The sequence below is a fragment of the Caretta caretta genome, chromosome 1 (assembly GCF_965140235.1).
Source record: "Caretta caretta isolate rCarCar2 chromosome 1, rCarCar1.hap1, whole genome shotgun sequence".
Classification (NCBI taxonomy): Eukaryota; Metazoa; Chordata; order Testudines; family Cheloniidae; genus Caretta; species Caretta caretta.
In genome coordinates, this window is record NC_134206.1 from 25,313,066 (window position 1) to 25,340,115 (window position 27,050).

Genomic DNA, 27,050 nt, shown 5'->3' on the forward strand with positions numbered 1-27,050 from the left:
GGGTTATTGCTGATTATGTACTATATGTATCATATGACTTTTAAAAACATTAGTTTTAATAAAAGTTTTAAATGTATTGAATGCAAGAGTAATGAAATATTCTTATCCTTATTGTATGAGTAAAGGGCAGCACAACTCTACCTAGCAAACCCTAATTCAGGGGATCACCCTAACTTGAACATCACTTTTTTAAATAGGGGGTAGCGATACCAAATGCAAATAAGAGTTAAAAAGGAGAGGAGCTGGGGGTCCGAAGCTGTTGAAAGGGCCTTTGAAGCTATTTGCAAGAACACATCTATGGGGCCAGTTCATTGTGGCTGTCATTGGAATCACCTGCAAGCTTCCCATTGACTTCACTGAGAGAAGTACTGGGTCTAGTACATGTGGTGTTTAAAAAGTGATAGAGAACGCCGTGAAAGAACCTGTTAAAGGAAAAATAGTCCAAAGGAGAAAAGCAACTGGAAGGAAGATGAGTGAGTAGTAGCTACCATAAAACTGATCAGCAGAAGTGATCATATCTTCTTTAAAAAGAAAAGGAGTACTTGTGGCACCTTAGAGACTAACCAATTTATTTGAGCATGAGCTTTCGTGAGCTACAGCTCAGCTCATGCTCAAATAAATTGGTTAGTCTCTAAGGTGCCACAAGTACTCCTTTTCTTTTTGTGAATACAGACTAACACGGCTGTTCCTCTGAAACCTGTCATATCTTCTTTATTTTATATACGTAAAATCTCTGTGGCTGAGACTTTATCATTGCAATGAAAGTATTCACACTCTCCCAAGCACACACCATGAAGGGTAGAGGAAGGCAAATAAATATGACTTCTGAAAAACCTAGGAGTGAAATTAAAATCAGGAAGTTATTGACCAGGTTGATTTTTATTATTACACAAAGCTCCCCTTAAAGCACCACAGGCCAAATCAGCAGCATTCCTGCTTCGGCAGGTTGAGAGAGGCTCTGTTGGAAGAAATGTACTAATACAATTTAACGTTTGTTTGTAGTGCCAGAGGTGTGCATGGCACTTTACAGAGAGAATACAGAAATGGGGCAACATTTTCAGATGTGCTTAAGCGACTTGGGCACCTAAGTCTCATTGGTAGCTGTGATAAATGAAATGAGGGGAGGGTAGCTCCCTTTTATGGATGCCCAGCCAGCCAATTAGCTATAAAGTCCCTCTTGGTAGTTGTTCTCTCCTTGCTTTACCTGTAAAGCGTTAAAAAGTCTCCCTGGCTAGGTAAAAGACAGGGAGTCGGCACCTGACCAAAAGAGCCAATGGGACGGCTAAAACTTTTAAAAATTGAAACAAGACTCCCCCTTTGTCTGTTTCAGAGTAGCAGCCGTGTTAGTCTGTATCCGCAAAAAGAAAAGGAGGACTTGTGGCACCTTAGAGACTAACCAATTTATTTGAGCATAAGCTTTCGTGAGCTACAGCTCACTTCATCGGTTGCATTCAGTGGAAAATACAGTGGGGAGATTAATATACACAAAGAACATGAAACAATGGGTGTTACCATACACACTGTAACGAGAGTGATCAGGTAAGGTGAGCTATTACCAGCAGGAGAGCTGGTGGGGGGGGGGGGGACCTTTTGTAGTGATAATCAAGGTGGGCCATTTCCAGCAGTTGACAAGAACGTCTGAGGAACAGCAGGGGTGGGGGGTTGGGGGGAGAAAGGGGTTCCTCAGACGTTCTTGTCAACTGCTGGAAATGGCCCACCTTGATTATCACCACAAAAGGTTCCCCCCCCCCAGCTCTACTGCTGGTAATAGCTCACCTTACCTGATCACTCTCATTACAGTCTGTATGGTAACACCCATTGTTTCATGTTCTCTGTGTATATAAATCTCCCCACTGTATTTTCCACTGAATGCAACCGATGAAGTGAGCTGTAGCTCACGAAAGCTTATGCTCAAATAAATTGGTTAGTCTCTAAGGTGCCACAAGTCCTCCTTTTCCTTTGTCTGTTGGTGAGTTCTCCGGGGAAGAGGGGGACAGGGCAGCAATTATGCTATGAGAAGCTTTAAACCAGGAATGAAAAATCATCAGATTATGCCTAGAACTACTTATTTGAAACCCCCAGATGTGTAAGCGGATCAGGAATGTTTAGAAAGATGTGATTAGGTTTAATTCTGTTTATTTCTTATGGCTAGTGGACTCCTCTGTGCTAACCCAAATGCTTTTGTTTTGCTTGTGACCTTTAAGCTGGACCTCAAGAAGGTTATTCTTGATGTTTAATTTTTGTAAGTGGGATTTTTAAATCTAGCAAAAGCCTAAGATTCAGATGTATTTTCTTCCTTTTTGTTTTTAATAAAATTTACCTTTTTTAAGAACAGGATTGGATTTTTGGTGTCCTAGGAGGTTTGTGCACGTGTTGTTTAATTAGCTGGTGGCAACAGCTGATTTCCTTTGTTTTTCTTTCTCAGCTCTTCCCCGGAGGGGAGTGAAAGGGCTTGAGAGTACCCTACAGGAAGGAATTTCCAAGTGCGCCTTCCTGGGTCCCGGGGGTGGTTTTTTTGCACTTGGGTGGTGGCAGCATCTACCCATCCAAGGTCAGAGAAAAGCTGTACTTTGGGAGTTTAATACAAGCCTGGAGTGGCCAATTTTAATTTTTAGAATCCATGCAGGCTCCCACCTTCTGCACTCGAAGTGCCAGAGTGGGGAATCAGCCCTGACAGCAGCCAGTGGGAACTATGCTCCTAAATCACTAAGTACTAATCCACAAAGAGTCTTAGGCACTAAAGTGGTCATTAGGCACTGAAGTCCAACATTTAGGAGCCAGTGAGATCCCCCAAACCCATACTCAGCTGCCGCTTATCCACATAGGTACCTAAATTCCATAGGCACTTGTTTCCACTGGTAAAGTCCTGTAGGTGCTAATGTTTCTGTCAGGAGGCATGCACAAAACTGTCAAGCTGTTTGGCACCCTAGCTCATGCCTAGATTCACAAGCTAGGCATTTCCCCACCTATTTCACACACAAGCCACACAAAAGATGTGTGGCTGTGTTTATATCCAATAGCCAGGGCACTCCTCTGAGAGACCCAGGATCAAGCCCCTGCTCCAAATCAGACTCAGCAAGGATTCAGACCTGGGTCTCCCACAGTCCAGGCAAGCACCTTGGGTATTCTGGCCTGGGTCTCTCTCACTCTTTCCTGTTGAAGCTGCTCCACTCCATATAAATAATTCACTATTCATTAGGGCAGAGAGAGAATGTCTGTACAGCCCCTGGGATGGGAAGACCTAGCTTCAAGTCCTTCCTCCAAATCAGGCAGAGCTTGGATTTGAAAACAGGTATCCTACATCCCAGTTGAGTGTCCTGACTATAATGGTGTGGGGCCTCTCTCTTTTTTCGAGGGGGTGGAGCTGGGGAGAAAGGACTGACCTGACTTAGTCTCCTAATTCCAGGAGAGGGTTCATAGCTGTGAACCCCAAGTGGAGAGACGTGCCTCCCTTCACCCCAGAGTTAGGCACCGACTACCTTTGAAGGGTGGGGCTTAGGCATTCCTTTTGGCATTTCCTGTTGGCTAGCTCAGCTTGCTGTCTTCAGAGAATCCCAGTCTTAGGCACCTAATTCTCCTGTGGGAGCCTGGGCATCTTCCTTGGGGCTGTGGATTCCACTAGGCAGCAGGGCACCTAAGCACTAGGTGTTGCAATGATGAGTCTACATCCTATGGACAGACTGAGGTCCCATCCCCCGTCCCCCCCCCAGGAGCTTACAACCTAGGTTGTAAATACATCAGGAAAGGGATATGGAGTGAAAAAACTTGCAAGTAAAAAAAAAAAGTCACCAGTTGCTTCAGTGCCTTCTGTTGGACAGGTACAAAATGGGAGGTGGGTGGCTCAAAGTTGGTTGAGGAAGGGTAGGAGTATGCGTCCCCTACGTTTCATTTCCTGCTGTCCTATTGACACAATCTCTATACACCTCCGTTAACTCATCCACAAAGCATGTAACAATAACCTATCTCCCAGAAGAATTGTCAGGTTTAATTAATGGGCTCTTTAGGATAATACTTGGCACTTACAGTGCTTTACATTTACAAAGTAAATTTAATCTTCACAACACTCCTGGGAGATGGGAAAATACTTGCCTTTTTATACACAGGGATACAGGGCTAGCTGCTGATCCTGACTGCAGGTTAATGGTAGTACATTACTTCATAAATTGCCCACAGAAGTAAATGGAACTACTTCAGAAACTACAATTCAGACATAGACAACAAAAACAAACTCACAGCCTCTTCAGCTGACTTGTTTGTGAGGGCAGAATTAACCTTTCCAGGCTCCCAAAACAACCTCTTGTCTCCACACCCGGCAGCTGATAGAGGGTATGTCTACACTGCAATTAGACACCCTGGACTGGCCTGTGCCAGCTGACTCGGGCTTGCAGGGCTCAATTTAGGGGCTATTTAAATGCAGGGTAGACATATGTTTACTCTTCCTTAAATGGGCTGCAGGCGGGCGAACCCTAGGCTTTTCTATTAACCTTGGCCTTTCTGTGGAGGAATTCTAGAGCGTCTTGCATTCGTCACCATCACCAGTTTAGCTCTGGAACTCCAGTGGGTGGTACACTCCATCAGAGAGCCCCCATAGAGCAAAGATTTGTGAACTTTATTCAGAGTAAATCAATGCAATAACATGCTCATAGCCACAACCTCTACCAGAGATTAAACTAGAAACTCTGCAGCCACTGCAAAGGAAAATTGCAGACTTTTAATTAGTTAATTAATTCCCTATATATGTTATATTATCTGTCTGAGGAGCACCTAGTGCAATGGGGGTCCTAGTCTATGACTAGGCTCCTAGATACTACTGTAATACAAATAAACAAATAATAGAATTAACCAGAAGTGGTTTTATTTGTACTAGGGAAAACTGCATCATGCCAATGACACCAGACTGAATGATCCCAGCTAAGAGATTATCTGTGTCCTGCATCTTAACAGACAGCAGGGTTTTTTGCCCTTCAAAGTACTCAAGTTGGAAAAAATAAAGGGAAAAAAAGTCATTCTGCCTCCACCTCCATGTTTCACTAACAAATTAGAATAGCTGGTAGAGACTCCTCTTAGATCGCAGGTGGAGAAGAAATATTAAATTCCCTCATTCTTGTGCCAGTTCCACCTATCCAAACTATCTGTATGGTTTCACATGTGAACTCTATTATCCTGAGTGTAATATATCACACTTTTGTACTTACATAACACCTTCTGCTTACGAGCCTCAAAGTGCAAGACAAATATTATTGAATTAAGCTCATAATGCCTCTGCGTTCTACTTATTTTGTTTATTCAGACTTGGTCACTGCACCTGTCTATGGCTCGAGACGCATTACAAAATTTGATATAAAACAGCTTCAATGCAATATTAGCACAGGGCCCACAAACAGGCCTGTAGATCATTTGAGAAAACACACAGATCTGACAACCCCAGGCAACATCCAGAATCCAGCTTCTCCTCCATCAGATTACACCACTTTACATGATCTGGGAGTGTTTGTCTAGACCATTGAAACACCCTGGTCTGCATAAGGGGAATATTTAATGCACTTGCATCCTTGTGGCTTTTGTGTAGTGAGAGCCTGATCCCACTGAGTTCACTGGGAACAGGACCCAAACCTGACTACAGTGGGGAGATTTATACAGTGCTCCTGAGAACCTTGCAATATCACAGCAAGTGAAGCTTTACTGCTTTGTGCTAGTTTTCTCAGAGTGCTGGGACAGGTGACAGCCCTACAACTGTTCCTCCCGGAAATTTCCCAAACCATTGGCTGCAAGATCCCCTTTGCCAGGGATTGGCTGTGTCCACATGTCTCAAACTGGTGGAACGGAATGCGTAAGATTTCAAAACAATTAATGGATCTTAAGAGCTGTGATGAGAACACAGCAGTGCTGTCTCTCAGGTCTGTCCTCGGTCCACTGGTCTGCAGCTGTTCCAGTGTAAAACAGCTTTCTTCTTCTAGAGGGTTGGAGCTCAGTAAATCAGACAGTGGAGGATACTTCTAAAAGAGAATGGAGCTATGAGGGTGAGAATGTTATGATATCTGAAATCACAGTCCCCAAACATGAGGTGTTGAGTGAGGAACACAGCTGCAACTACCCAGATTTCCACACAGCTTGAGTCCCAGCTTATTCCCCTTTGTTTACCAGGGACTATACCCTTTATGGAACTCCATACCGTACACAGAGACATATAACCCTAGGGGGTGTGGGACCCGGGATGTAGGCCCTTAGTTTCTAATCTGCCGGGGGTGCTTCTCCCCCAAGGTCCACCCAGACCTCACCCCCACTCCACTCCTTCCCCCGTGGCCCCACCCCCTTCGCGCCTCTTCCTGCCCCGCCTCGTTCTGCCCCTGCCCCGCCTCGTTTCACCCCTCCCCAAGCATGCTGGGCTCTCGCTCCTCTCCCCTTCCCCGCAGAGCCTCCTGACACCGCGAAACAGCTGATCCGCAGCAGGCGATAGGCGCTGGGGGGGGGAGGCACTAATCAGCGGGGCCCGCCAGCAGGCAGGAGGCGCTGGGGGGAGGGGGAGATTCTGGTAGGGAGGCTCCTCTTTGCCCCCCCACCCACCTGCCGCTAGCCTCCCCACCCGCCTCCTCACAATTTTATCGAAGCGCAGGGCCCCGCAAAGCGCAGTGCCTGGGACGGTCGCCCCGATTCGCCATACCCAAGGGACGGCTCTGCACGTAACAGCCCATTAATATACTGCAAGTAAATTTACGATAATGAGAAAATAAAGAGAACATAAGAACAAAAGAACGGCCATACTGGGTCAGACCAAAAGTCTGTCTAGCCCAGTATCCTGTCTTCCAACAGTGCCCAGTGCTGGGAGCTCCAGAGGCAATGAACAGGACAGGCAATCAAAAAGTGATCCATCCTCTGTCGCCCATTCCCAGCTTCTGGCAAACAGAGGCTAGGTCAGGGTGGGCAAACTACAGCCCGTGGGCTGCGTCCAACACATCAGAAGTTTTAATCCAGCCCTCGAGCTCCAGCCGGGGAGCGGTGTCGGTGGCTTTCCACATGGCTCCCGGAAGCAGCAGTATGTCCCCGCTCCAGCTCCTATGCATAGGGTCAGCCAGAGGGCTACGCACATTGCCCTCGCCCCAAGCGCCGCTCCCTGCAGCTCCCATTGGCTGCGGTTGCTGGCCAAGGGGAGCTGCGGGGGGTGGCTCTTGGGGTGGGGGCAGTGTGCGGAGCCCTCTGGCAGCCCCTACACATCCACGCAGGAGCCGGAGTGGGGCATGCTGCTGCTTCAGAGAGCTGCAGGAGCGTCTGGCCACGCCTCCACAAAGGAGCCAAGGGAGGACATGCCGCTGCTTCTGGGAGCTGCTTGAGGTAAGCACCAACCAGAGCCTGCACCCCTAATTCCCCCTCCCCATGCCCCAAGCCCCTGCCACAGCCCTGATCCCCCTCCTGCCCTCTGAACCCCTCGGTCCCAGCCCAGAGCACCCTCCTCCACTCCAAATCCCTCATCCCCAGCCCCACCCCAGAGCCTGCACCCCCAGCCTGAGCCCTCAACCCCCCAGTCCCCAATTTCGTGAGCATTCATGGCCCACCATATAATTTCTGTACCCAGACACCATCCCTGCCCATCCTGGCTAATAACCATTGATGGACCACCTATCCTCCAGGAATTTATCTAGAGGCAGAAATGAAGCCTGTCTGTGTGGACGCACAGACATAAACAAGTGGGATGTGAGCAAACAGGTAAAAGGAGGGGAAGTGGGGTATGTAAAACGAGGGATCTGTAGAAAGAGCCGCTCAGCCACGCTAGCTTCGCACAGTGACACCCCCAAACCCTATTCAGATCATCTTCTCCCTCTCCCGCATGTCGGTCTCCCGGCTTCTTTTCAATTCGCAAGAGGCAGAAGCTGCAAAGTCTGGCTCAGGATCCGGATCGTGCCAAGGGCCTTTGAATCGGGGTGGGGCTGATCTGAGCCCGTCTCTAACTGAAACACGTTGCAAATTCCTGCTCCCCCTAAGAGGCCGGAGACTTGCGGGGCTGCCTCCAGGGAGGCGCCGTAGCTCGGAATCCCCCTTCCCTGCCTGCGGGAGCGAACCGGACTTCGCCCCGGCGCGGCGCGGGCTGGGGGCCAGCGGCCGCGCCCCGCCCAGGGCCGGATCGCCGGGCGGCGCAGAGCGGCCAGACCGGGCCAGCATGTGGGCCGCGCTCCGGAGCGGCGCCGAGCGGACCTCGCCGCGGGGCAGCCGGGGTCGCGTCTGGGCCCTGAGCCTGGGGGTGGCGGCCGCGCTGCTCCTGCTCGGCTTCCTCATCGGTACTGTGCTAAGCAGCGGGCTCGCCAGCCTGGGCGGCTCTGCTTTCCCGGCCCGGGGCGAGCTCGGGGCCAGGCGGTGGGGAGGAGGGCTCTGGCTGGGATAAAGGGGTGGGGGCCCACTCAGGGAGTGAGCCCCTTTAGATCGGGTGAGGTTTGTTTGCGCTTCTCTAGGCCAGTGGTTTTCAAACTTTTTTTTCTGGCGACCCAGTTGAAGAAAATGGTTGATGCCCCGCTGGGCATGAGGGGTTTGGGGTGCGGGGGGTGAGGGCTGCGGGGTGGGGCTGGGAATGAGGGTTCAGGGTGTGAGAGGGGGCTCAGGGCTGGGGCAGGGGGTTGGGGTACGGGAGGGGGTCAGGGCTCTGGGCTGGGGGTGCAGGCTCTCGGGTGGGGCCGGGGATGAGGAGTTTGGGGTGCAGGAAGGGGCTTCGGGCTTGAGGGGGGGCTCATGGCTGGAGCAGTGGGGTTGGGACATGGGCTTACCTCTGGTGGCTCCTGGTCAGCGGTGCAGCCTGGGTGCAGAGGCAGGCTTCCCACCTGTCCTGGCACCGCGGACTGTGCTGCGTCCCGGAAGCGGCCAGCAGCAGGTCCGGCTCCTAGGTGGAGGTACACAAGTGGCCCTGCACGGTTCTCCCCCAACAGGCACCGTCCCCCCAGCTGCCATTGACCGATTCCTGGCCATTGGGAGTGTGGAGCCAGTGCTCAGGGCAGGGATAGTGCGCAGAGCCTCATGGCCCTCCTGCCCAGGAGCCGGACCTGCTGCTGGCCACTTCTGTGGCACAGCGCGGTGTCAGAACAGGTAGGGACTAGCCTGCCTTAGCTGGGCAGCACCATCATCGGGACTTCTAACGGCTCAGTCAGTGGTGCTGACCAGAGCCTCTGCGACCCAATGCCTTACATTCCACGACCCAGTACTGGGTTGCGACCCGCAGTTTGAAAACCACTGCTCTAGGAGAGCAAGCCTGCTCCACTTTGCTATCGCTCACTGTGGGGGTAAAGCGCCCTGTACAACACCCTGGACCGCGGCAGCCGGATCAGCCCCTGATTCGCAGCAACTGAGCTCACAAGCAAGCACTTGGGGGGGGAGGGAATTGGTGTTTAACCGGAGAGTTTTAGGTGTGATTGTTTTACACATTTACTGGGGAGAGGAATAGCAGAGACAGGGCCAGAACAAAAGACAGAAGAGAGACACACACTGAAAGAATGAGAGACACACACTGAAACAAAGAGCCCCAGATGAATAGCCACAGACTGGCTGAGAGAGAGCACTCGCTTTTTCCCTTGGAGGGAGGTTTTTCTTTTAAATCCTCATCTTCCCCACCACTGAACTGAGCATTTTCCATCGGAAACTTCCATTTCCCCCCAGTTCCACAGGTTAAAAGGGAGCAGTAATGGAAAAAGGTATAAGAAAAGGCCCCAAAAGCCCTACCTTTAATCTTGGGGGAGTGTCTTTGTTGTTTATTCATGGTTTGTGTCCCTAGAAAGCCTTAGCTGAATTATTTTCAGAAATATCAGAAGCAAAACAATCATTACAACAGTTAACTTTTGTTTAAGGAGACATTATAATAACAGATGTTTCATAGGACAGACGTTTGGAGTATGCAGAGACCAAAGTCACAGAGATTTACATGTCACTCCATGAATTTGCAACCCACATCCTTTGCTTCTGTCTGTCTTTCTAAAGATGTTGTCTTTCTGCTGAGATGAATTGAACCAACATGCACTAAGGTGATTAGTCATTTGGTGGCCTGGTGCTTATTGGACAGTAGATGGAACTCTTCAAAATCCACAGTCAAGTAGGGTTGCATTCCGGCTGTCTTATCTATCCAGGCTATAAGCTCTTACTTTGTGTTGGCTCAATGTCTCGCACATCAGACTTTGATCTTGGTTGGGTCCTCTAAACACTAGTGTAATAAAATCAACAATAAAAGGCATGATAAAACCTTGATGTGATACTGAAGGATATTGTCATGGGCCATAGAAATAATGTTTTCTTAGTGCTCTTATCATTGTGTTTTGCAGGCTGGTTTACAAAACCTACTGATGAAGTAACAGCCACTAATTCTCATGAAAAGGTGAAGAAGGCATTTATGGCTGAAATGAAAGCTGAAAACATCAAGCAGTTTCTATAGTAAGTGAAGTCTGTACTTACCTATCCACAACATTCATCTGTGATCAACTAGTACAATGACTAGGTTTGTGAACAGACTTTGGGTTATAGCCTGTGTCTAAAATACCCATGTGAGTCATATTTGACAGTGGAGCCCATCACAGGTCCTCCTGTTGCTTCTTAACTTCTGTGGAAAACAGTGGTCCCTTTATAGAGAGCAAGGACCAATGATTTCAGAGTGGTCAGACCCTCACTCTGTGCTTCTCTGGTGTGGTAATCAATTTAAGAGGACTCAGAGGTCAAGGCTGTCACCCCATCACAGCCCAGCCTTCCCCACTGCAGCCAGGTTCCATTTGCAGGGGAGTGTTTACCGTGCATCAATTTTCAGGCAATGCTCTGACTTCAAAGGGAGATATACAAGTGGATCGGGGACCTAAATCAGGAGTGACTCCACTGAAATTAGCGGAGTTACACCAGTGTAAGTGGGAGGAGAACCAGGCAGCAGGTCCTTGCCTTCCAGACTATTTGCAGGTTAGCCCCTCCTACCTGTCTGCTCTTGTCTCCTACTCACATTTGCTATGTCCAATCACATGTCCTTTTTATTTTCGTCTGCCACTCTTACTCTGGCGACGCCTTCCATGTGGACCCTATGTCTGGAATCTCCTTTCTGACATGCCTTTAAGATCTACTCCTTTGTGATGCGAATAATTTATATGGGAATCTGGAGATGGGGTAGATACCAGCTGGTCAATTTAAAATCTGACCAATTACCGCAAAATATATCTGTGGTTCTCACGCCTTCAAGTTCCTTCTTAAGGATACATTTAATCCAAAAGGCTTATTCCACTCACCCATCCCAAAGCATGTTAACTAGGAGGGTAGGCTCAGATCGTCTGTGGTATTTAGGCACTTAGCTCCCACTGATTTCAGATTTGAGGATCTGGTCCATAATGTTTTAAATAATCTTGTCCTTGTTTTAAAGCCCAGCTGGAAGGCTGTTAGCATTTCCTGAAAATTCAGACAATGATACAAGGGGGTGGGGGGAGCATAGATTTAAAAAAAAAACATAATAGTCCTTAATTTCCATAATTTATTCTAGAAACTTTAATTAGGGAAAAGTTGAGACACATTTAGTAATGTATATGATGTGGTTGGGTAAATTTATTAGTAGTCTCTTAATGGAGTCCAGCATTTGTTAGAAGCTACTATTAATTCCAGTCAGGAACAGACCAGAGACCTCTGTTTATTGCTAGTAATTAACTTTCAGTGTAAAAAAGTATCAGTGATTTAGGGATTCTGCCTTACATATAACTCCCAACCTTTTAAAAAACACATGGTTGTGCCTGGGTGGAAATGTTCTTAGAAAAACAATCTCACTGGATGAGATCATGGCAAATCCACTGATTTAATGTTAAATGCATTTGCCACAAACCATTGCAATTATTAAATTACCCTGGACTAAATAAGCTCAGGCTAAAGGCCCAGGATTGTATCGGAAATAAAATTTTAACCCAGGATTTGGTTATTACCAAAGTAACATGGTTGCTAAACATTCTTGCGGTGGGATTGCTTTATGCCATCAGAACTCCCTGTCTCTATGCCTAACATTGCTGCCTCAGCTTTTGAAACACAGGCAGCTCTGAGGTCGGCTATGGCAGGAACACAACAGTAATACTGAACAGCAGATTGGTGCAGGAAATGAACCCAACATCCAATAAAAACAGCAAAGGGAATATAAGGATGGAGAATTCAATTACTGTGTTTGAAATGGATCATAGCCAGGAGGATCCTGGGAGTTAAACGTTCCCAACTCTAATGAAAAATGCCACTCTCTCTTTAATGACCACAAATGGTCCGAGCCTCAGTTATGCATGTCACCTCCACCAGAACAGTCTCCCCAACACCATGTTAGGACATGGGCTTAATATTAACTCAGGGAATATTGGGTTATCCACAGACATTCTTTGTAAAAGTAGAGGAACACAGGTCTTCCAGAGTGCTCACTTTGCCAGCTCTGTTCTCATTGATCTAAGAAGCAAGGGTCAAAGTTGTTCTCAATCATACCTCTGTAGTTCACATAATATTGCATGACTGAGTCATATAGTGACTCTAGGGCTTGGCTAGTAACTGCTCTTTGTAAAAGTTGCATTGCCTGATCTTCACCAGAGTGCTAGAGTATCAGGAATTCTCCCCAGGTTAGGGCTCAGATGCCACTGTACACAAGGGTGCCCTAAATGTGGCAGATGGAATGTACTTACACATACATAATCTAGTATTTTCAAAAAGCAATATCAGTGTAATGAAAAACGTAAGTATTTAATTAAGTGATGTAAAACAAAGGAAGCACTAGATACATACGCACATTGGTAGGCAGCCTCCCAGACTACCATATTTTTGTAAAGGTTAAATAAACACTACATTTAATTCAGATGTTACATCGGTAACATTTAACATTTGCAAGACAGGAGGAAAAGCTACAGTCCTTTCAGTTTAGTGGACTGATCTGAGGTCTCATGTCCTTTGTCTGCATCCAAAAAAAAGCTTAAGGCAGGCAGCATGACACTATCTTCAAAGGCAGTGAGGAGAGCAGAACTGTTTGAACTGGTTACTTAGGGTAAAAATGTCTGAAGTGCCTAAGTCTCTTAGAACTTAAAGTCCCATTTTGAAAAATGACTTAGGTTCCTAACTGTCACTGAAAGTTAATTGGAGTTAGGCTCCTAAGGACCAGATTTTTAAAGGTATTTAAGCCCCTAAAAGTCCAGACAGGATTTTCAAAAGTGCCTAGGCACCTAATTCCAGTGAAATCAGTGGGAGGTAGACATCTAGGTGCTTTTGAAAAATCCCACTAGGCATGTATGTGCATCTTTAGGTGCCTAAAGACCTTCAATATTTTGGCCTCAGTCATTTGAAAATGGAACTGTTTGTGAATCACTATCAAGCTGATAGTGATTTCTTCAAATGGATTTGTTATAAATACTGGCCAAACAAATATCTGGATACTTGTATCACCCCCCTCACCATAGTATCGGAGTGCCTCACAAACAGTAGATGAGTTTGTACCCACAGCCCCACTGTGAGCTATGGAAGTGTTTTTCCCATTATACAGATAGAAAACTGAGGTTAAGTGACTTGCCCAAGCTCATATAGGAAGTCTGTAGCAGAGCTAATGTCTCTTTCCAGTGCCCTAACCACAAAGCCATCCTTCCTCAATAGTCTCCATAAATAATATTTCAGAACTATGGTTGTTCACAACCTTTTTTCAGACTGTTCATTCTGTCTATTCGCTGTTCATTATTCATGATATGCAATGGGTCAGCTAGGTCACAAGGTACTGTTTTTTTTATCTCTGATTGGATGACTGAATCTTTTTAAAGAGGCAAATAGCAATAATCAACTTACAGGGTAAATTTTTTTTGGACAAATAATCATTTGTGCCAAAATTCATTAAGACTTGGGAAGAACATCATGAATATTGCATATCATATGGCCCCGTGAACAGTAGCAAATCAAATATAGAGATCAGATTTTCAATAAATTAGTAAATCAGTGTTTCTTCAGTGTTTGGCTGTAGTACAGGGGAATAATAATAATATCTAGTTCTTATCAGTAGATCTCCAAGTGCTTTACAAAGGAGGTCAATATCATTATCGCTGTTTTAGAGAGATGGTGAAACTGAGTCACAGAGTGGTGAAGGCCTCATCCAGCAGGCCAATGGTAGAGCTGGGAATAGAACCCAGGTCTCCTGAATTTCAATGCAGTGATCTATTCACTAGGCAACACAGCAGGGGGCAGTAGTAGTAGTTGAGAGGAAATTGAAGTCTTTGATGTCTATGTTTATAAAACTAACTTAAAACCATAGGTACAGGGATGACAGAGTAGCTGGTTTATTCTGGGTAGTTCTGATGGCTTTTTATATGTTTTAAAATGTACTTGTTTCCAGTTAAATCAAGGTTGCTTCTAATTACAAAGTCCAGTTCCTAGTATTGACTGCTAATAAATGCCCATTTCTTTTCCCCAGTAATTTTACACAGCGTCCTCATCTCGCAGGCACAGATGAGAACCTGCGCCTTGCACAGCAAATCCAAGGCCAGTGGAAGGAATTTGGGTTGGATTCGGTTGAGCTGGCTCACTATGATGTCCTGTTGTCCTACCCTAATAAAACGAATCCCAACTACATCTCAATTATTGATGAGCATGGAAATGAGGTAAAGAAGACATCAGGTTTTGCAACTCATATTTGTCTACACAGGGAAGTTAGTTTAGATCAGAGTAGGATGTGAATTTAAAGTGGAATAGTTAATCCTTATTAACTCACTCTGTGGATGCTCTTTTTCTGGATTGGGAGTGATTTCTTTTGAATTATCTTAGTCCATTGAAGGATTAAGTGGATTAAGATAAGATTAAGATAATTCAGAATAAGAGTGTCCACATAGATAATTAATCAGGATTAGCTCCCCATGTAGACAAACCCTAAGAGGAAAAACTCACTTTCATATACCTTGGGATAAGAAACTGTGGGTTTGGGGAGGGGAAATTCTATCCTCCACTCTGCCAGTGTTTTACTGTATGAAAATCATGTTGGGCCCAATCCAAAAATCATTGAAGTCAGTGGTAAGAGACTGTCACTGACTTCACCAGGCTTTGGACCAAGACTGAGACCTTAATCTTTTTGTACCTTAATTTCCCCTACTGTATATTGGGGATGATAATGCTTGCCCATATTTGTAGAATGTATTGAGATCTATGGATGGAAGAAGTATTACATAAATGCTGCTTATTACTGTTTTATTTTAAACATGCCAAATACAAGGAGAAAAGAAATTGTGACAGGTTTCAGAGTAGCAGCCGTGTTAGTCTGTATCTGCAAAAAGAACAGGAGTACTTGTGGCATCTTAGAGACTAACAAATTTGTTAGAGCATAAGCTATCTTGGCTACAGCCCACTTCATCAGATGCATAGAGTGGAACATATAGTAAGAAGATATATATATATACATGCAGAGAAGGTGGAATTATTATCCTGCGTGTAATAGCTCATCTTAATTAATTAGCCTCTTACCGTTTGTATGGCAACTTCCACCTTCTCTGTATGTATATATATATCTTCTTGCTATATGTTCCATTCTGTGCATCCGATGAAGTGAGCTGTAGCTCACGGAAGCTTACGCTCAAATAAATTTGTTAGTCTCTAAGGTGCCACAAGTGCTCCTGTTCTTTTTTTTTAAAAAATTGTGTTCTGCTTCATTATTCACATACTTACAGTGGAGGTAATTGTGCTGTGTTCAAACTTTGTAGTTCTAAGGGTGGCAGTGTGTGTCTAGGGCTAGAGCATGGACCTAAGGCTGTATCTACACAAGCAAAAACTGGATGTGTAGTTCACCACCAGTGCAGCTCCTTTGCTGGTGGAAGCTGTGATGTATACAAACCTTAGCCCTTTTTACCACTGTGTTGTCTAACCCTGGGTTGCATGTTGTGCAAAGAAAGCCCCATGGGTGGGCCACTGGGCCTGTGCATATTTTATTGAGGCTCCATGCTCGTGCAGGGTCTACCGATTTAGTTCTCTTTGCAAGATCGGGGCTTAAGCCTGCAACCTGAAGCGCATGCCCAGTAGCTGGGCAGGAGGAACCCTGGGTTAGATAGCAGAACTAGATTAATCTAAACCATAACCATCTGAGAAATATGCCCGTTTGGACTGTGCCTCTTTCTAATATTATGTCTTCTTTTTCTTCTTTCACACTAGATCTTCAATACATCATTATTTGAGCCTCCCCCTCCAGGATATGAGACTGTTACAGATGTTGTGCCACCATACAGTGCCTTCTCAGCCCAAGGGGTACCAGAGGTAAAGAGTTTAGAACTCTGAAATTCCAGGCTCCCAGCCATACACTTGGGTTGCCAGTTTTGGTTGGACATATTCCTGGAGGTTTCATCACATGACATAATCTTAAAAGTTTAATCTTTAATTCCTGAAGACTCCTGGACAATGCTGGAGGGTTGGCAACCCTACCCTACACTTATACCATGAGACCACATCATCCCTAAAAAGTGTTAGCCCTTGTGTATTGGGAAAATTTTGAATTAGGAAATTATATTTTCCTGCTTAAATTTTGCCCTCTAGCTTCAGCTGGAGATGTTTCTTTGACTCTCTTCCTAAAAAAAAGATGTTTAGTGTTGTTGGCTGCTATATTCCACCCCAGTGATCACTGTAAACTTAGTTTAATGTTTTCAATCTTGGGTAACTAGTCAGGATCCTAAATCCATATTTAAGTATCTAAATAAATAACACTTTTTTTCAAAGGTGTTGTGTACCCACAGCTTCTATTGACATCAATAGAAATTCTGAGCTTCAGTATCTCAGAAGATGGTCATATAAACTTGCCATATAAATATAAGGGATCCTGGCCCCATTGAAGTCAATGGGAATTTGCCATTGACTTCAGTGGGGACAGGATTTCGTCCAAGGAGAAACTTTGTAACTTATGGGCTTGTCTATTTTGGGAAAACATGTCATGTTAGAAATTGTGTTAACTGACATGTTTTAATTAGCACAGTGTTAAACGCTACTTTGTCCTTAGTGTAGACAAGGACAGCCATATTTCAAAACGAGTTAGCTTAACCAGCAAGCACAGGTGACTAATATGTATTAAAATACCATGTGCTAGCTAGCACATGTTAAGATACATATTTTTCCTAAGGTAGACATGGAGGTAGATATTCAGAAGGTCAAGTGGCACATAGGTGCTTAACTGCCATTGAAATTCAATAAGAGATAAGTGCTTAAGTGTCCTTTATGCCTCTAAAAATCTACCCCACGGCCTCTCAGGGCAAATTTTTTTTTTACCATCATGTTAACTAAACAATATGAGTTTAATAACTTTTCTAACATGATGCATTTTACCAGTAGACATGCTCTATTATGAGCAACGAGTATTTAACTGGTACCCCAAGTCCTTCAAAATACACTTGTATGAAACATTAGCTGGTGATGAAATGCTTGGTACTCATGGGTATCTGTGTGGTTATACTTTAATCAGCCACACAATCTATGAACCAGTTTCAGAGTAGCAGCCATGTTAGCTCACCTTACCTGATCACTCTTGTTACAGTGTGTATGGTAACACCCGTTGTTTCATGTTCTCTGTGTATATAAAATCTCCCCACTGTATTTTCCACTGCATCCGATGAAGTGAGCTGTAGCTCACGAAAGCTTATGCTCAAATAAATTTGTTAGTCTCTAAAGTGCCACAAGTCCTCCTGTTCTTTTTACAATCTATGGAGTAATGCCAGGTGCCTTATTGCTGTGCTGCTTCTGAAAGTACCGACGTTTCTGTGAATGCTGCCACAGTGCTAACCCGGCAATATCTTGTGCCACTGTCACTGCCGTGTCATTCTTAGAAAGCTCCACATTTCCAGGAATGATGAAAAATCATTTGGCACTCATCATGGGCAAGATCCTTCATTTCTTATGCACCCAGAACTCCCATTGACAGTGGCTGGAGTATAAGGAATGTAGGATCAGACCCCCCTGTGGTGTGGGAAGTTTTGGTTACAAAAAATTCTAGGTAAGCTATCCTTGTCTTAGGGTGAGTGGTTCCTTGAAGGCACTGACCATACCAAATGGATCTGGAAGTCATTGTGTATGAGGGAAATGTGCATACAGCACCACCTCTTAGGATAGTGTGTCATGCTGCCCTCTGCGTCCAGTCAGTTGTCCTGCCCTGCAGAAGAGGAGCTAGGGAAAGCTTTTTGTGTCTTTTCCCCCTCCTGCACACATGGGCACGCATCGGGCACAATCTGGCTCTTGTTAAATCCCAGTGCTTCTGTGTTAACGGACGTTTGCACTTTAGAACATTCCGTGGCGTATTAATTTTGGTACCTCCTGTTTTGCAGAGGGTTCCAAAGGACAGAGGGTTCCGTGTAAAACTGGTCTGTAGAGCAGGAGCTTTCCTGTGTTATGTCCTTACCGCTCATTAGCGGGTTTAGTCAGCAATTTGTAAGATTAGAAAAGATTTATTCGTGCACAATACCTTTCTTGACTGTTTAATTCAGGCTGTTAATTACTATTTTTTTGCAGTTTAGTTATAGGCTGCTCAAGTCCAGAAAATTAAAGGTATCCTGCTCACAGTTTGGTTTAATATTCAGAGGTAGCTGGAAAATCAGACCAGATAATCTCTATTCACCAGGGAATTTTCAGTTAATGAGATTTTGTAGAACTGCAGCAGGACATTTGGAGCATGGTGTATGGGCACATGCATGGATTATGACCTCCTGTCATAAAATAGTATCCTGAGAAAAACACTATGACTGTGTCATTCTATTTGGTCTCTGGTGAGCCACAATAAGTGATAGGAAGTAGGGGAACAATACAAATAGATCTGAAAGGCTGAAGCCTCCTTTTCGAAAAACTAATTAAAATTAAATAATGAATGTTATCTGAGAGAAAAGAATGATGCCTGAGAGACACCAGACTGTCTCTTCAAAGAATCGGATGCTAATTGTTCCTTACTCGTGATCACAGTGTTGGCAAAATCTTCATACTTCTAGCTAGTGCTATCAACAATAAACTATTCCAATGGGCTGCTCCATTACATATCAGAAACTTCCAGATGATGGGTTTTCTTTTTATACTAACTATACGCTTTTACCCTCCCCTCCATACAGTTAGTTTAGTGCTTGTGAGAAGTCCCAAGTCAGCAGACCTGGAAGCTTGAAGTCTTTAGTTTCTCCATACAACAGATACAGTACGGTCTACATCAGTGCCAACTGCCCCACCCTGTTGTTTATTATTAGTATAATCGTATGACGTAGGGGCCCCAAACACTATCAGGGCTCTGTTGTGCCAGGCACATAGTAAGAGACAGTTCCAGTCCCAACGACCTTACAATCTAAGCAAACAAGGCAAACAGAGGGTGGCAGAAAGAAAGAATTATCCTCATTCACAGGTGGGGAACTGATACACAGAGGGGAGTGACTTGCCTGAGGGCAACCAGGAAGTCTGTGACTGTCAAGAATTAACAGGTTTGGTGAGTCCCAGTCCAGTGTCCCAACCACAAGACCATCCTTGCCTAGGCACAGTGGCCTTCCCATTAGTCTGAATACTATCACTAATAGTTTCTGTATCAGTCATGGAACATTATGGAGCAGGTCCTCAAAGAATCAATCCTGAAGCACTTACATCAGAGGAAAGTGATCAGGAACAGTCAGCATGGATTCACCAAGGGAAGGTCATGCCTGACTAATCTAATCGCCTTCTATGATGAGATTACTGGTTCTGTGGATGAAGGGAAAGCAGTGGATGTATTGTTTCTTGACTTTAGCAAAGCTTTTGACACGGTCTCCCACAGTATTCTTGTCAGCAAGTTAAAGAAGTACGGGCTGGATGAATGCACTATAAGGTGGGTAGAAAGTTGGCTAGATTGTCGGGCTCAACGGGTAGTGATCAATGGCTCCATGTCTAGTTGGCAGCCGGTGTCAAGCAGAGTGCCCCAGGGGTCGGTCCTGGGGCCGGTTTTGTTCAATATCTTCATAAATGATCTGGAGGATGGTGTGGATTGCACTCTCAGCAAATTTGCAGATGATACTAAACTGGGGGGAGTGGTAGATACGCTGGAGGGCAGGGATAGGATACAGAGGGACCTAGACAAATTGGAGGATTGGGCCAAAAGAAATCTGATGAGGTTCGATAAGGATAAGTGCAGGGTCCTGCACTTAGGACGGAAGAACCCAATGCACAGCTACAGACTAGGGACCGAATGGCTAGGCAGCAGTTCTGCGGAAAAGGACCTAGGGGTGACAGTGGACGAGAAGCTGGATATGAGTCAGCAGTGTGCCCTTGTTGCCAAGAAGGCCAATGGCATTTTGGGATGTATAAGTAGGGGCATAGCGAGCAGATCGAGGGATGTGATCGTCCCTCTCTATTCGACATTGGTGAGGCCTCATCTGGAGTACTGTGTCCAGTTTTGGGCCCCACACTACAAGAAGGATGTAGATAAATTGGAGAGAATCCAGCGAAGGGCAACAAAAATGATTAGGGGTCTGGAACACATGACTTATGAGGAGAGGCTGAGGGAACTGGGATTGTTTAGTCTGCAGAAGAGAAGAATGAGGGGGGATTTGATAGCTGCTTTCAACTACCTGAGAGGTGGTTCCAGAGAGGATGGTTCTAGACTATTCTCAGTGGTAGAAGAGGACAGGACAAGGAGTAATGGTCTCAAGTTGCAGTGGGGGAGGTTTAGGTTGGATATTAGGAAAAACTTTTTCACTAGGAGGGTGGTGAAACACTGGAATGCATTACCTAGGGAGGTGGTAGAATCTCCTTCCTTCGAAGTTTTTAAGGTCAGGCTTGACAAAGCCCTGGCTGGGATGATTTAATTGGGGATTGGTCCTGCTTTGAGCAGGGCGTTGGACTAGATGACCTCCTGAGGTCCCTTCCAACCCTGATATTCTATGATTCTATGTGGGCTCCTTTAGGAGGGGCAATGTAAGATATGATTGGTACAACTGCACAAGATACAGAGCCCCTTTTCACTTGTGAGTTATGTTTTAGCCAGGGATGACCACTCCATTATCAGCTCATCATATGTATGGGCCAAATCCTGCTTGCTGTACTTCCCTGACATGCTCTTGGGAGCGTATTCAGATCATATTATTGAACTGAAGGAAAACTTGGGGTGACTGCCTTGTTTCTGATAGAATTCTCCCTTCTTTGGGTACACTACGACCACCCCCATCAGGGCTGATGCATACCTACAGTACATAAAAATATTGTTGATGAGGAAATTTATGCTACTTGTGAATTTGGCCCCATGCACGCAGCAGAAGAAGAAGATGGCAACTTGCTCTTTGTGGGTATAAATGGGACCTTCGCCAGGAAGCAGAAGCTCATGCAGCTTGGAGCAGCACTCCCCCTAATCAACAAACGCAGGCAAGAACACATCATAGCTAGAGCCCTACCAAATTCATGGTCCATTTTGGTCAATTTCACGGCCATAGGGTTTTAAAAATCATAAATTTCATGATTTCAGCTATTTAAATCTGAAATGTCACAGTCTAGGGGTCTCGACCCAAAAAGGAGTTTTTTGGGTGGGTCGCAAGGTTATTGTAAGGGGGGTTGAGGTTCTACTACCCTGACTTCTGCGCTGCTGCTGGTGGCAGCGCTGCCTTCAGAGCTGGGCGTCTGGCCAACAGCTGCTGCTCTCCCGCCGCCCAGCTCTGAAGGCAGCATGGAAGTAAGGATGGCAATACCATGACCGCCCTAAAATAAATTTGCAGCCCCCCCCGCAACTCCCTTTTGGGTCAGGACCCCCGGTTTGAGAAATGCCGGTCTCCCCCGTGAAATCTGTATAGGATAAAAGCACACAAAAGACCAGATTTCACAGGGGGACACCAGATTTAACAGCCCGTGACACGTTTTTCATGGCCGTGAATTTGGTAGGGCCCTAATCATAGCACTGTGCTGAGAGCTCCGCTGCCAGCCTCCCTGTTGCGGGAGTGACTAAGATCCTGGGCCACAAGGCACTTTAAAGGATGAGTGCAAGCTGCTTCAAAGACCACCATTCATGACCTCTAAAATAATTGTGCTTTTCAGGAACATTACAACCAGATTGGCTCACCAGAAGGCTCTTGTGTGCAGACAAAGCGCAGTTCAGTATCGAGACCGCAGCTATGGAACAGAGGAGATCATAGGATTGCCATATGGGATCAGATTTAAGTCTGTCTATTCCAGTGTCCTGTCTCTGACAGTATCCAGTGCTAGATCCTTCAGAGGAAGGTGCAAGAACCCTTTAGTAGGCAGATGTGGAGTAATCTGCCCCCATGTAAAGCTCATCCTGCTTTTGAATAGTTAGAGATTGGCTTAAACTCCAAAACATGAGGTTTAATAGTCTTTCCAAAATGTTTGTTATTAATCATAACTCTGGGTATTCTTGGTATCCATATAAATATCCAATTCCCCTTTTAAATCTTGTTAAATGCTTTTTCTCAATGACTTCCTGTGGCAATGCTTTCTACAGTTTACACACATTTTGTGTAAAATAATTTCTTGCGGTTCCCACCTTTTCATTTAATTGAATGTCCCCTTGTTCTTGTGTTCCAAGACGGGGACAGAAGTTCCCAATCTCCCTTCTCCAGGCCATTCTTTATTTTATTTACTTTTATCATGATTCCCTCGTATTTGTCTCCTTTCTAAGGTAAATAATTGCAATCTGTTCCCTGTCTTCACAGGAAAGTTTTTCCAGACCTTTGATCATTCTTATCACTCATCCCTGAACCCCCTCCAGTTCTGCAATACCCTTTTTCCATGTAGATGATCAGTACTGGATACAGTATTCCAGATGAGGCCACACCATTGATTTATATAAAGACATTATAGTATTCTCCATGTTATTCATCATTCTATTCTTTATGCAGCCTAACGTCTTCTTAGTTTTTCTGACCATGTTGAGGGCTAGATGCAAGACCCACCTCTTAGAAAGGGCCTCTTCTGAGCCCTGGTCTACACTACAGCGTTAAGTCGACGTAAGGCATCTTACATCAATCTAAGTCTGTAAGTGTCTACACTAAAATGTAGCTCCCACTGATGTAACTCGCCCTCTACACCGACTTAATAACTCCACCTCTGCGAGAGGTGTAGCGGTTAAGTCGATGCAGTTAGGTCAACACAGTGTCAGTGTAGGCACTGTATTGCTTACATCGACTTTCAGAAACCATCTCACAGTGCTCCACGCTGGCAGTTAAATTGGTGCAAACACCCTGGTGAGGAGGTGCACTGCTGACACAAGGAGTGTAGTGTGGACATATAGTTGAATCAATTTTACTGCAGTGTCTGCACATCAACATCATTTAGGTCGACTTAATTTTGTAGTTTCAGAGTAGCAGCCGTGTTAGTCTGTATTCGCAAAAAGAAAAGGAGTACTTGTGGCACCTTAGAGACTAACCAATTTATCTGAGCAGAAGTGAGCTGTAGCTCACGAAAGCTTATGGTCAAATAAATTGGTTAGTCTCTAAGGTGCCACAAGTACTCCTTTTCTTTTTAATTTTGTAGTGTAGACTTGTCTTCAGTAACAGTATCCTACATCTTATGAGATCTGAAGAGAGGAAGTACTATAAAAGACAAGAAAACAAAAAGAAAAGAAAATAATGAAGTATATACAATGGGCATAAGGAAGGGGTGAGAATTGCTGTTATCTGTTCTTGGAAAATGAGTAGCGTTTTAAAGTGTGTTACATTTTTAAGTATCATTTAACACCATAACTAGTTACATTTTACGTGACTGTCTTTGTCTGCGTGAGGTTCTGAGTGGTGTTAACAGGGTGGCCAATAAGATCGGGTGAAGATTTTGGAGAAATAGAAATTTTGCTGAAAAATCCATTTTGGAGTCTGAAATTCTTAGTGATTTTGGGTTTAATTCAACAAATAGCTTCTCGGAAAAAAATTCTAAAAAATAGAAATGAAATATTTTCAATATTTTAAAACATTTCATTTTTATTTTTTTTTCTTTTCAAAATGTTTCAATTCAATGAAAATTTTCAAAAAAATTCATTTTGGTTCAAATCAAACCAGATCAATTATTCACTCAGCTCTAATTACCAACAGCAAAGGAGTCAGGTGGCAAAAGAAAGGTAGTGTCCTACCTCAGTAGGATAGCAGAATTGGGCTTACCTGAGTATTCACTGCTAGGCCTGGTCTATGCTTAAAAGTTTTTCCAGCATAGCTATGTCAGTTAGGAGTGGGGGCAGAGGTGGAAAGGGATTGCACCTCTTACAGAAATAGCTATGCTGGCAAAAGCCCTAATGTAGTTGTAGTTATTCAGACAAAAGAAATCCAGTCAGGAAAGGCTGGCAGAATCAAACACTGAATTTGCAAACAGGTAGGGTAGAGGGTACCTGCCAAACCCATGAGCTCTGCCATTAAATTTAAAGAGCCTTGCAAGACTTTAGAACTGAGTCCACAATTAACTCTCACTATTTGCATAATTTTGCACGTTTTTTGAAGGGCCATCTCTATAAACACTGATGATTTCAAAGTATTACAAGCAAATTCCAGTGTAAATTATCACAGTATTCTGAAGGGATCTACACTCGCTGTGCAATTCCCAGTGGTATTACTGAAAGCCCTAGTTTTGTTACATATGGAAGTTCATTTTATAGAAAAGATAACTATCTTTTGAAGGAGCCAGGAGTCCAAGTAGGCACCGGTCTTACTAGGGTATAATCGCATATGGATTTTTTTCTTTTCACCCTGCGTGCTCCCAAACGTCTAACATGAGAACTGTATTTAACAAGACTCCTGTTGGACAAGAGCAGTGGGATGTTTTCAAAAAGCACAAACCATTTGAAAAATATGCTGCACCCATAACAATTTGAGTCCTCCACTCATATGACCAGGAAGCAGCATACCACAGTTAGACTCGACTCGACTCCTGGTTATCACCAGCAAACTGTTTGACTGTATAATGTTCCAAAGTGATTTTCTTTGTTTCTGTAAAAAGTGCTTGCTTCAAATCCACAGTTAAGCATCATTAGGAATGTGGGGGAATGTTCGTTACAGCATGTGGCATCATAAATTCAACAGAGACCATTACAAACCTTCCCCCCGCCAAGAAATCCTAATGCACTTCACAGCCGAAACTTTAAAAAAAAAGAAGCGGGGAAGAGAGAAATCAGCCATTTACATGAATTCAAGGCTATAGGTCCAAAATACATATTTATTTACACCAGTGTATGTCCATTGATTTAAATGAAGTAGCTCCAGATTTACATCAGAAAGCAGAGTTTGTCCCTGAAATTTGCATAATCCCAGATGTAAACAGTACTGAAAATTAGCCTGTTTACTTTTTACTTGGTGTATTTAACTGAATCCCAGTAGGAAGGATAAGAGAAAAATATTAAAACCTCTAACAGTGCAGATGCTGACCAGCAGGAAACATAATAAAGGCTCCACTGTAGCCTGGCTGAAAGCACACAGAGAAAATTAGAATTGAAAGACCTAATCTAAAACCCATTGAACACAGCTCCCACCCACCCACGCAGGGGATTCTGCATGTGGGGCACTTGCAAACAACCCCCGCCCGCTGTCCCTGCCCAAGTACTATGATGGAATGACAGCAGTGAGGGCCTAAACACACCTAGAGTCCTCTGTGAGGATAGTACAGGAGGGAGTGCTCCAAGAGCAGCAGGTTTCAGAGTTTAGAACTCATTAAAATGAATAAAATAATTTACAATTCTTTGAGCTATTGTTTCATGCTCTCTGCAGACTCAGGTGGACACCACTGCGTTGGCTGTTCTGGGCTCACATTTTCAAAAAATCTTTGTAATCAAGAGGAATAGAAACATAAGACCAGATGTGCAGCTGGGGGTAAATCTCTCTGTTTTCAGTGGAGGCATGTAATTTAATTTGCTGATACTGGGACCTTATTTCATTTAAAAATGAAAACTGAGATTCTGACATCATCATATAACTCCAGGAGCTGCCAATTATACCTATGCCTTAATCCTGCCCTGCTCTCCTTGATTTTAAGAACAGATATCAGGACCTATGGAAGACCTGCTTCATTTTTGTTATTATGGTATCCATCTGTGTTCTTACTAAATAAAAAGGGTGTTCTAAATTTTTTGGATATCAAATAGAAATCTTTAATGAAAAACAGGCAAAGCAATGATGTGAGGACACGTTGGGCCAAATTCTGCACTTATGTACACTGGTGTAAATCTGGAATACCTCCATCAGCATCACTGGTGGTCCAGTTCTGCCGCCTTTACTCACCTGGAGTAAGATTTTACTACACAAGTAGTCCCAGTCAGGAAAGGCAGGCAGAATCAGACACTGAATAGGGAAGCAGGTACCGTAGAGGCCTTTTGCCAAATGAGCCCTGCAATTAAATTGAAAGAGTCTTGCAGGATTTTACAACAGAGTCCACACTGAATTCTTACCATTTGCATAATGTTGTGCATTTTTGAAGTGACATCGCTATAAACACTGGCAATTTCATTTTATTACTAGCAGGCTCCGGTGTAAATTATCAGTGTTCTGTGGGGATCTACAGTAGCTGTAAAAAGAAAAGGAGTACTTGTGGCACCTTAGAGACTAACAAATTTATTTGAGCATAAGCTTTTGTGAGCTACAGCTCACTTTGTGACTCCCAGTGGGGTTACTGAAAGGTAAAGCTGGGATTTTTCATAAAGAAATCCCATCCTAAAATGTATTTTTAAGTAATGTGTCAGAGATGCCTGAGCATTCAAATAAGTGACTCTTTTTATTGTACTTAATTTTCCTGATTGTATTTCTTAAAAAGTGGGATGTTGCAGTGAATACCTTTGCTTAATCAAAGAATTCATAAAAATGAAAAGCTATAGAATAGTATGAAAAGGTTTTAACAATAAATTTTAACTCATATGGTGACTTGGCTTATCCTTTCACTGTAAAACAATTTCCCTGATTGTGGAAACCCAGCAGGCTGCTAATTGGTATAATTACAGCACTCCAGTTATGATGCACACAAACAGCATTTTTGTGTTGGCTGACAAATATGGAGACGTATAAAATTGGGGATTCTGTACTCGACATTCTATAGAAATAATGATGAGAGAATGGGCCAGATTCTCCTCTCACTTACAGTGGTTTGACTCCAGTGTTCCTCTGTTGACTTCATTGGAATTCCTGATGATTTGCACTGGT

The 27,050-nt window shown here is 44.3% G+C and overlaps 1 protein-coding gene across 3 annotated transcripts in view; it reads left to right on the plus strand.

Moving 5' to 3' along the window:
• Positions 1-7,225: 7,225 nt before the first annotated feature.
• The window catches only part of LOC125632972 (glutamate carboxypeptidase 2-like), a 59,857-nt gene continuing 40,032 nt past the window's right edge, over positions 7,226-27,050 (plus strand). For 2 of the 3 annotated variants that reach the window (XR_007355454.2, XM_048841998.2), the window contains exons 1-4: positions 7,792-8,270; positions 10,290-10,398; positions 14,396-14,582; positions 16,117-16,218. Coding sequence is in view for 2 of the 3 variants with exons in the window: in XM_048841998.2 (XP_048697955.2) it covers positions 7,823-8,270; positions 10,290-10,398; positions 14,396-14,582; positions 16,117-16,218 (846 nt within the window). In the remaining variant the exon portion in view is untranslated. Of the gene's footprint in view, positions 7,330-7,791; positions 8,271-10,289; positions 10,399-14,395; positions 14,583-16,116; positions 16,219-27,050 lie in introns of those variants that run through there. The other variant, XM_048841989.2, reaches the window with a different exon arrangement.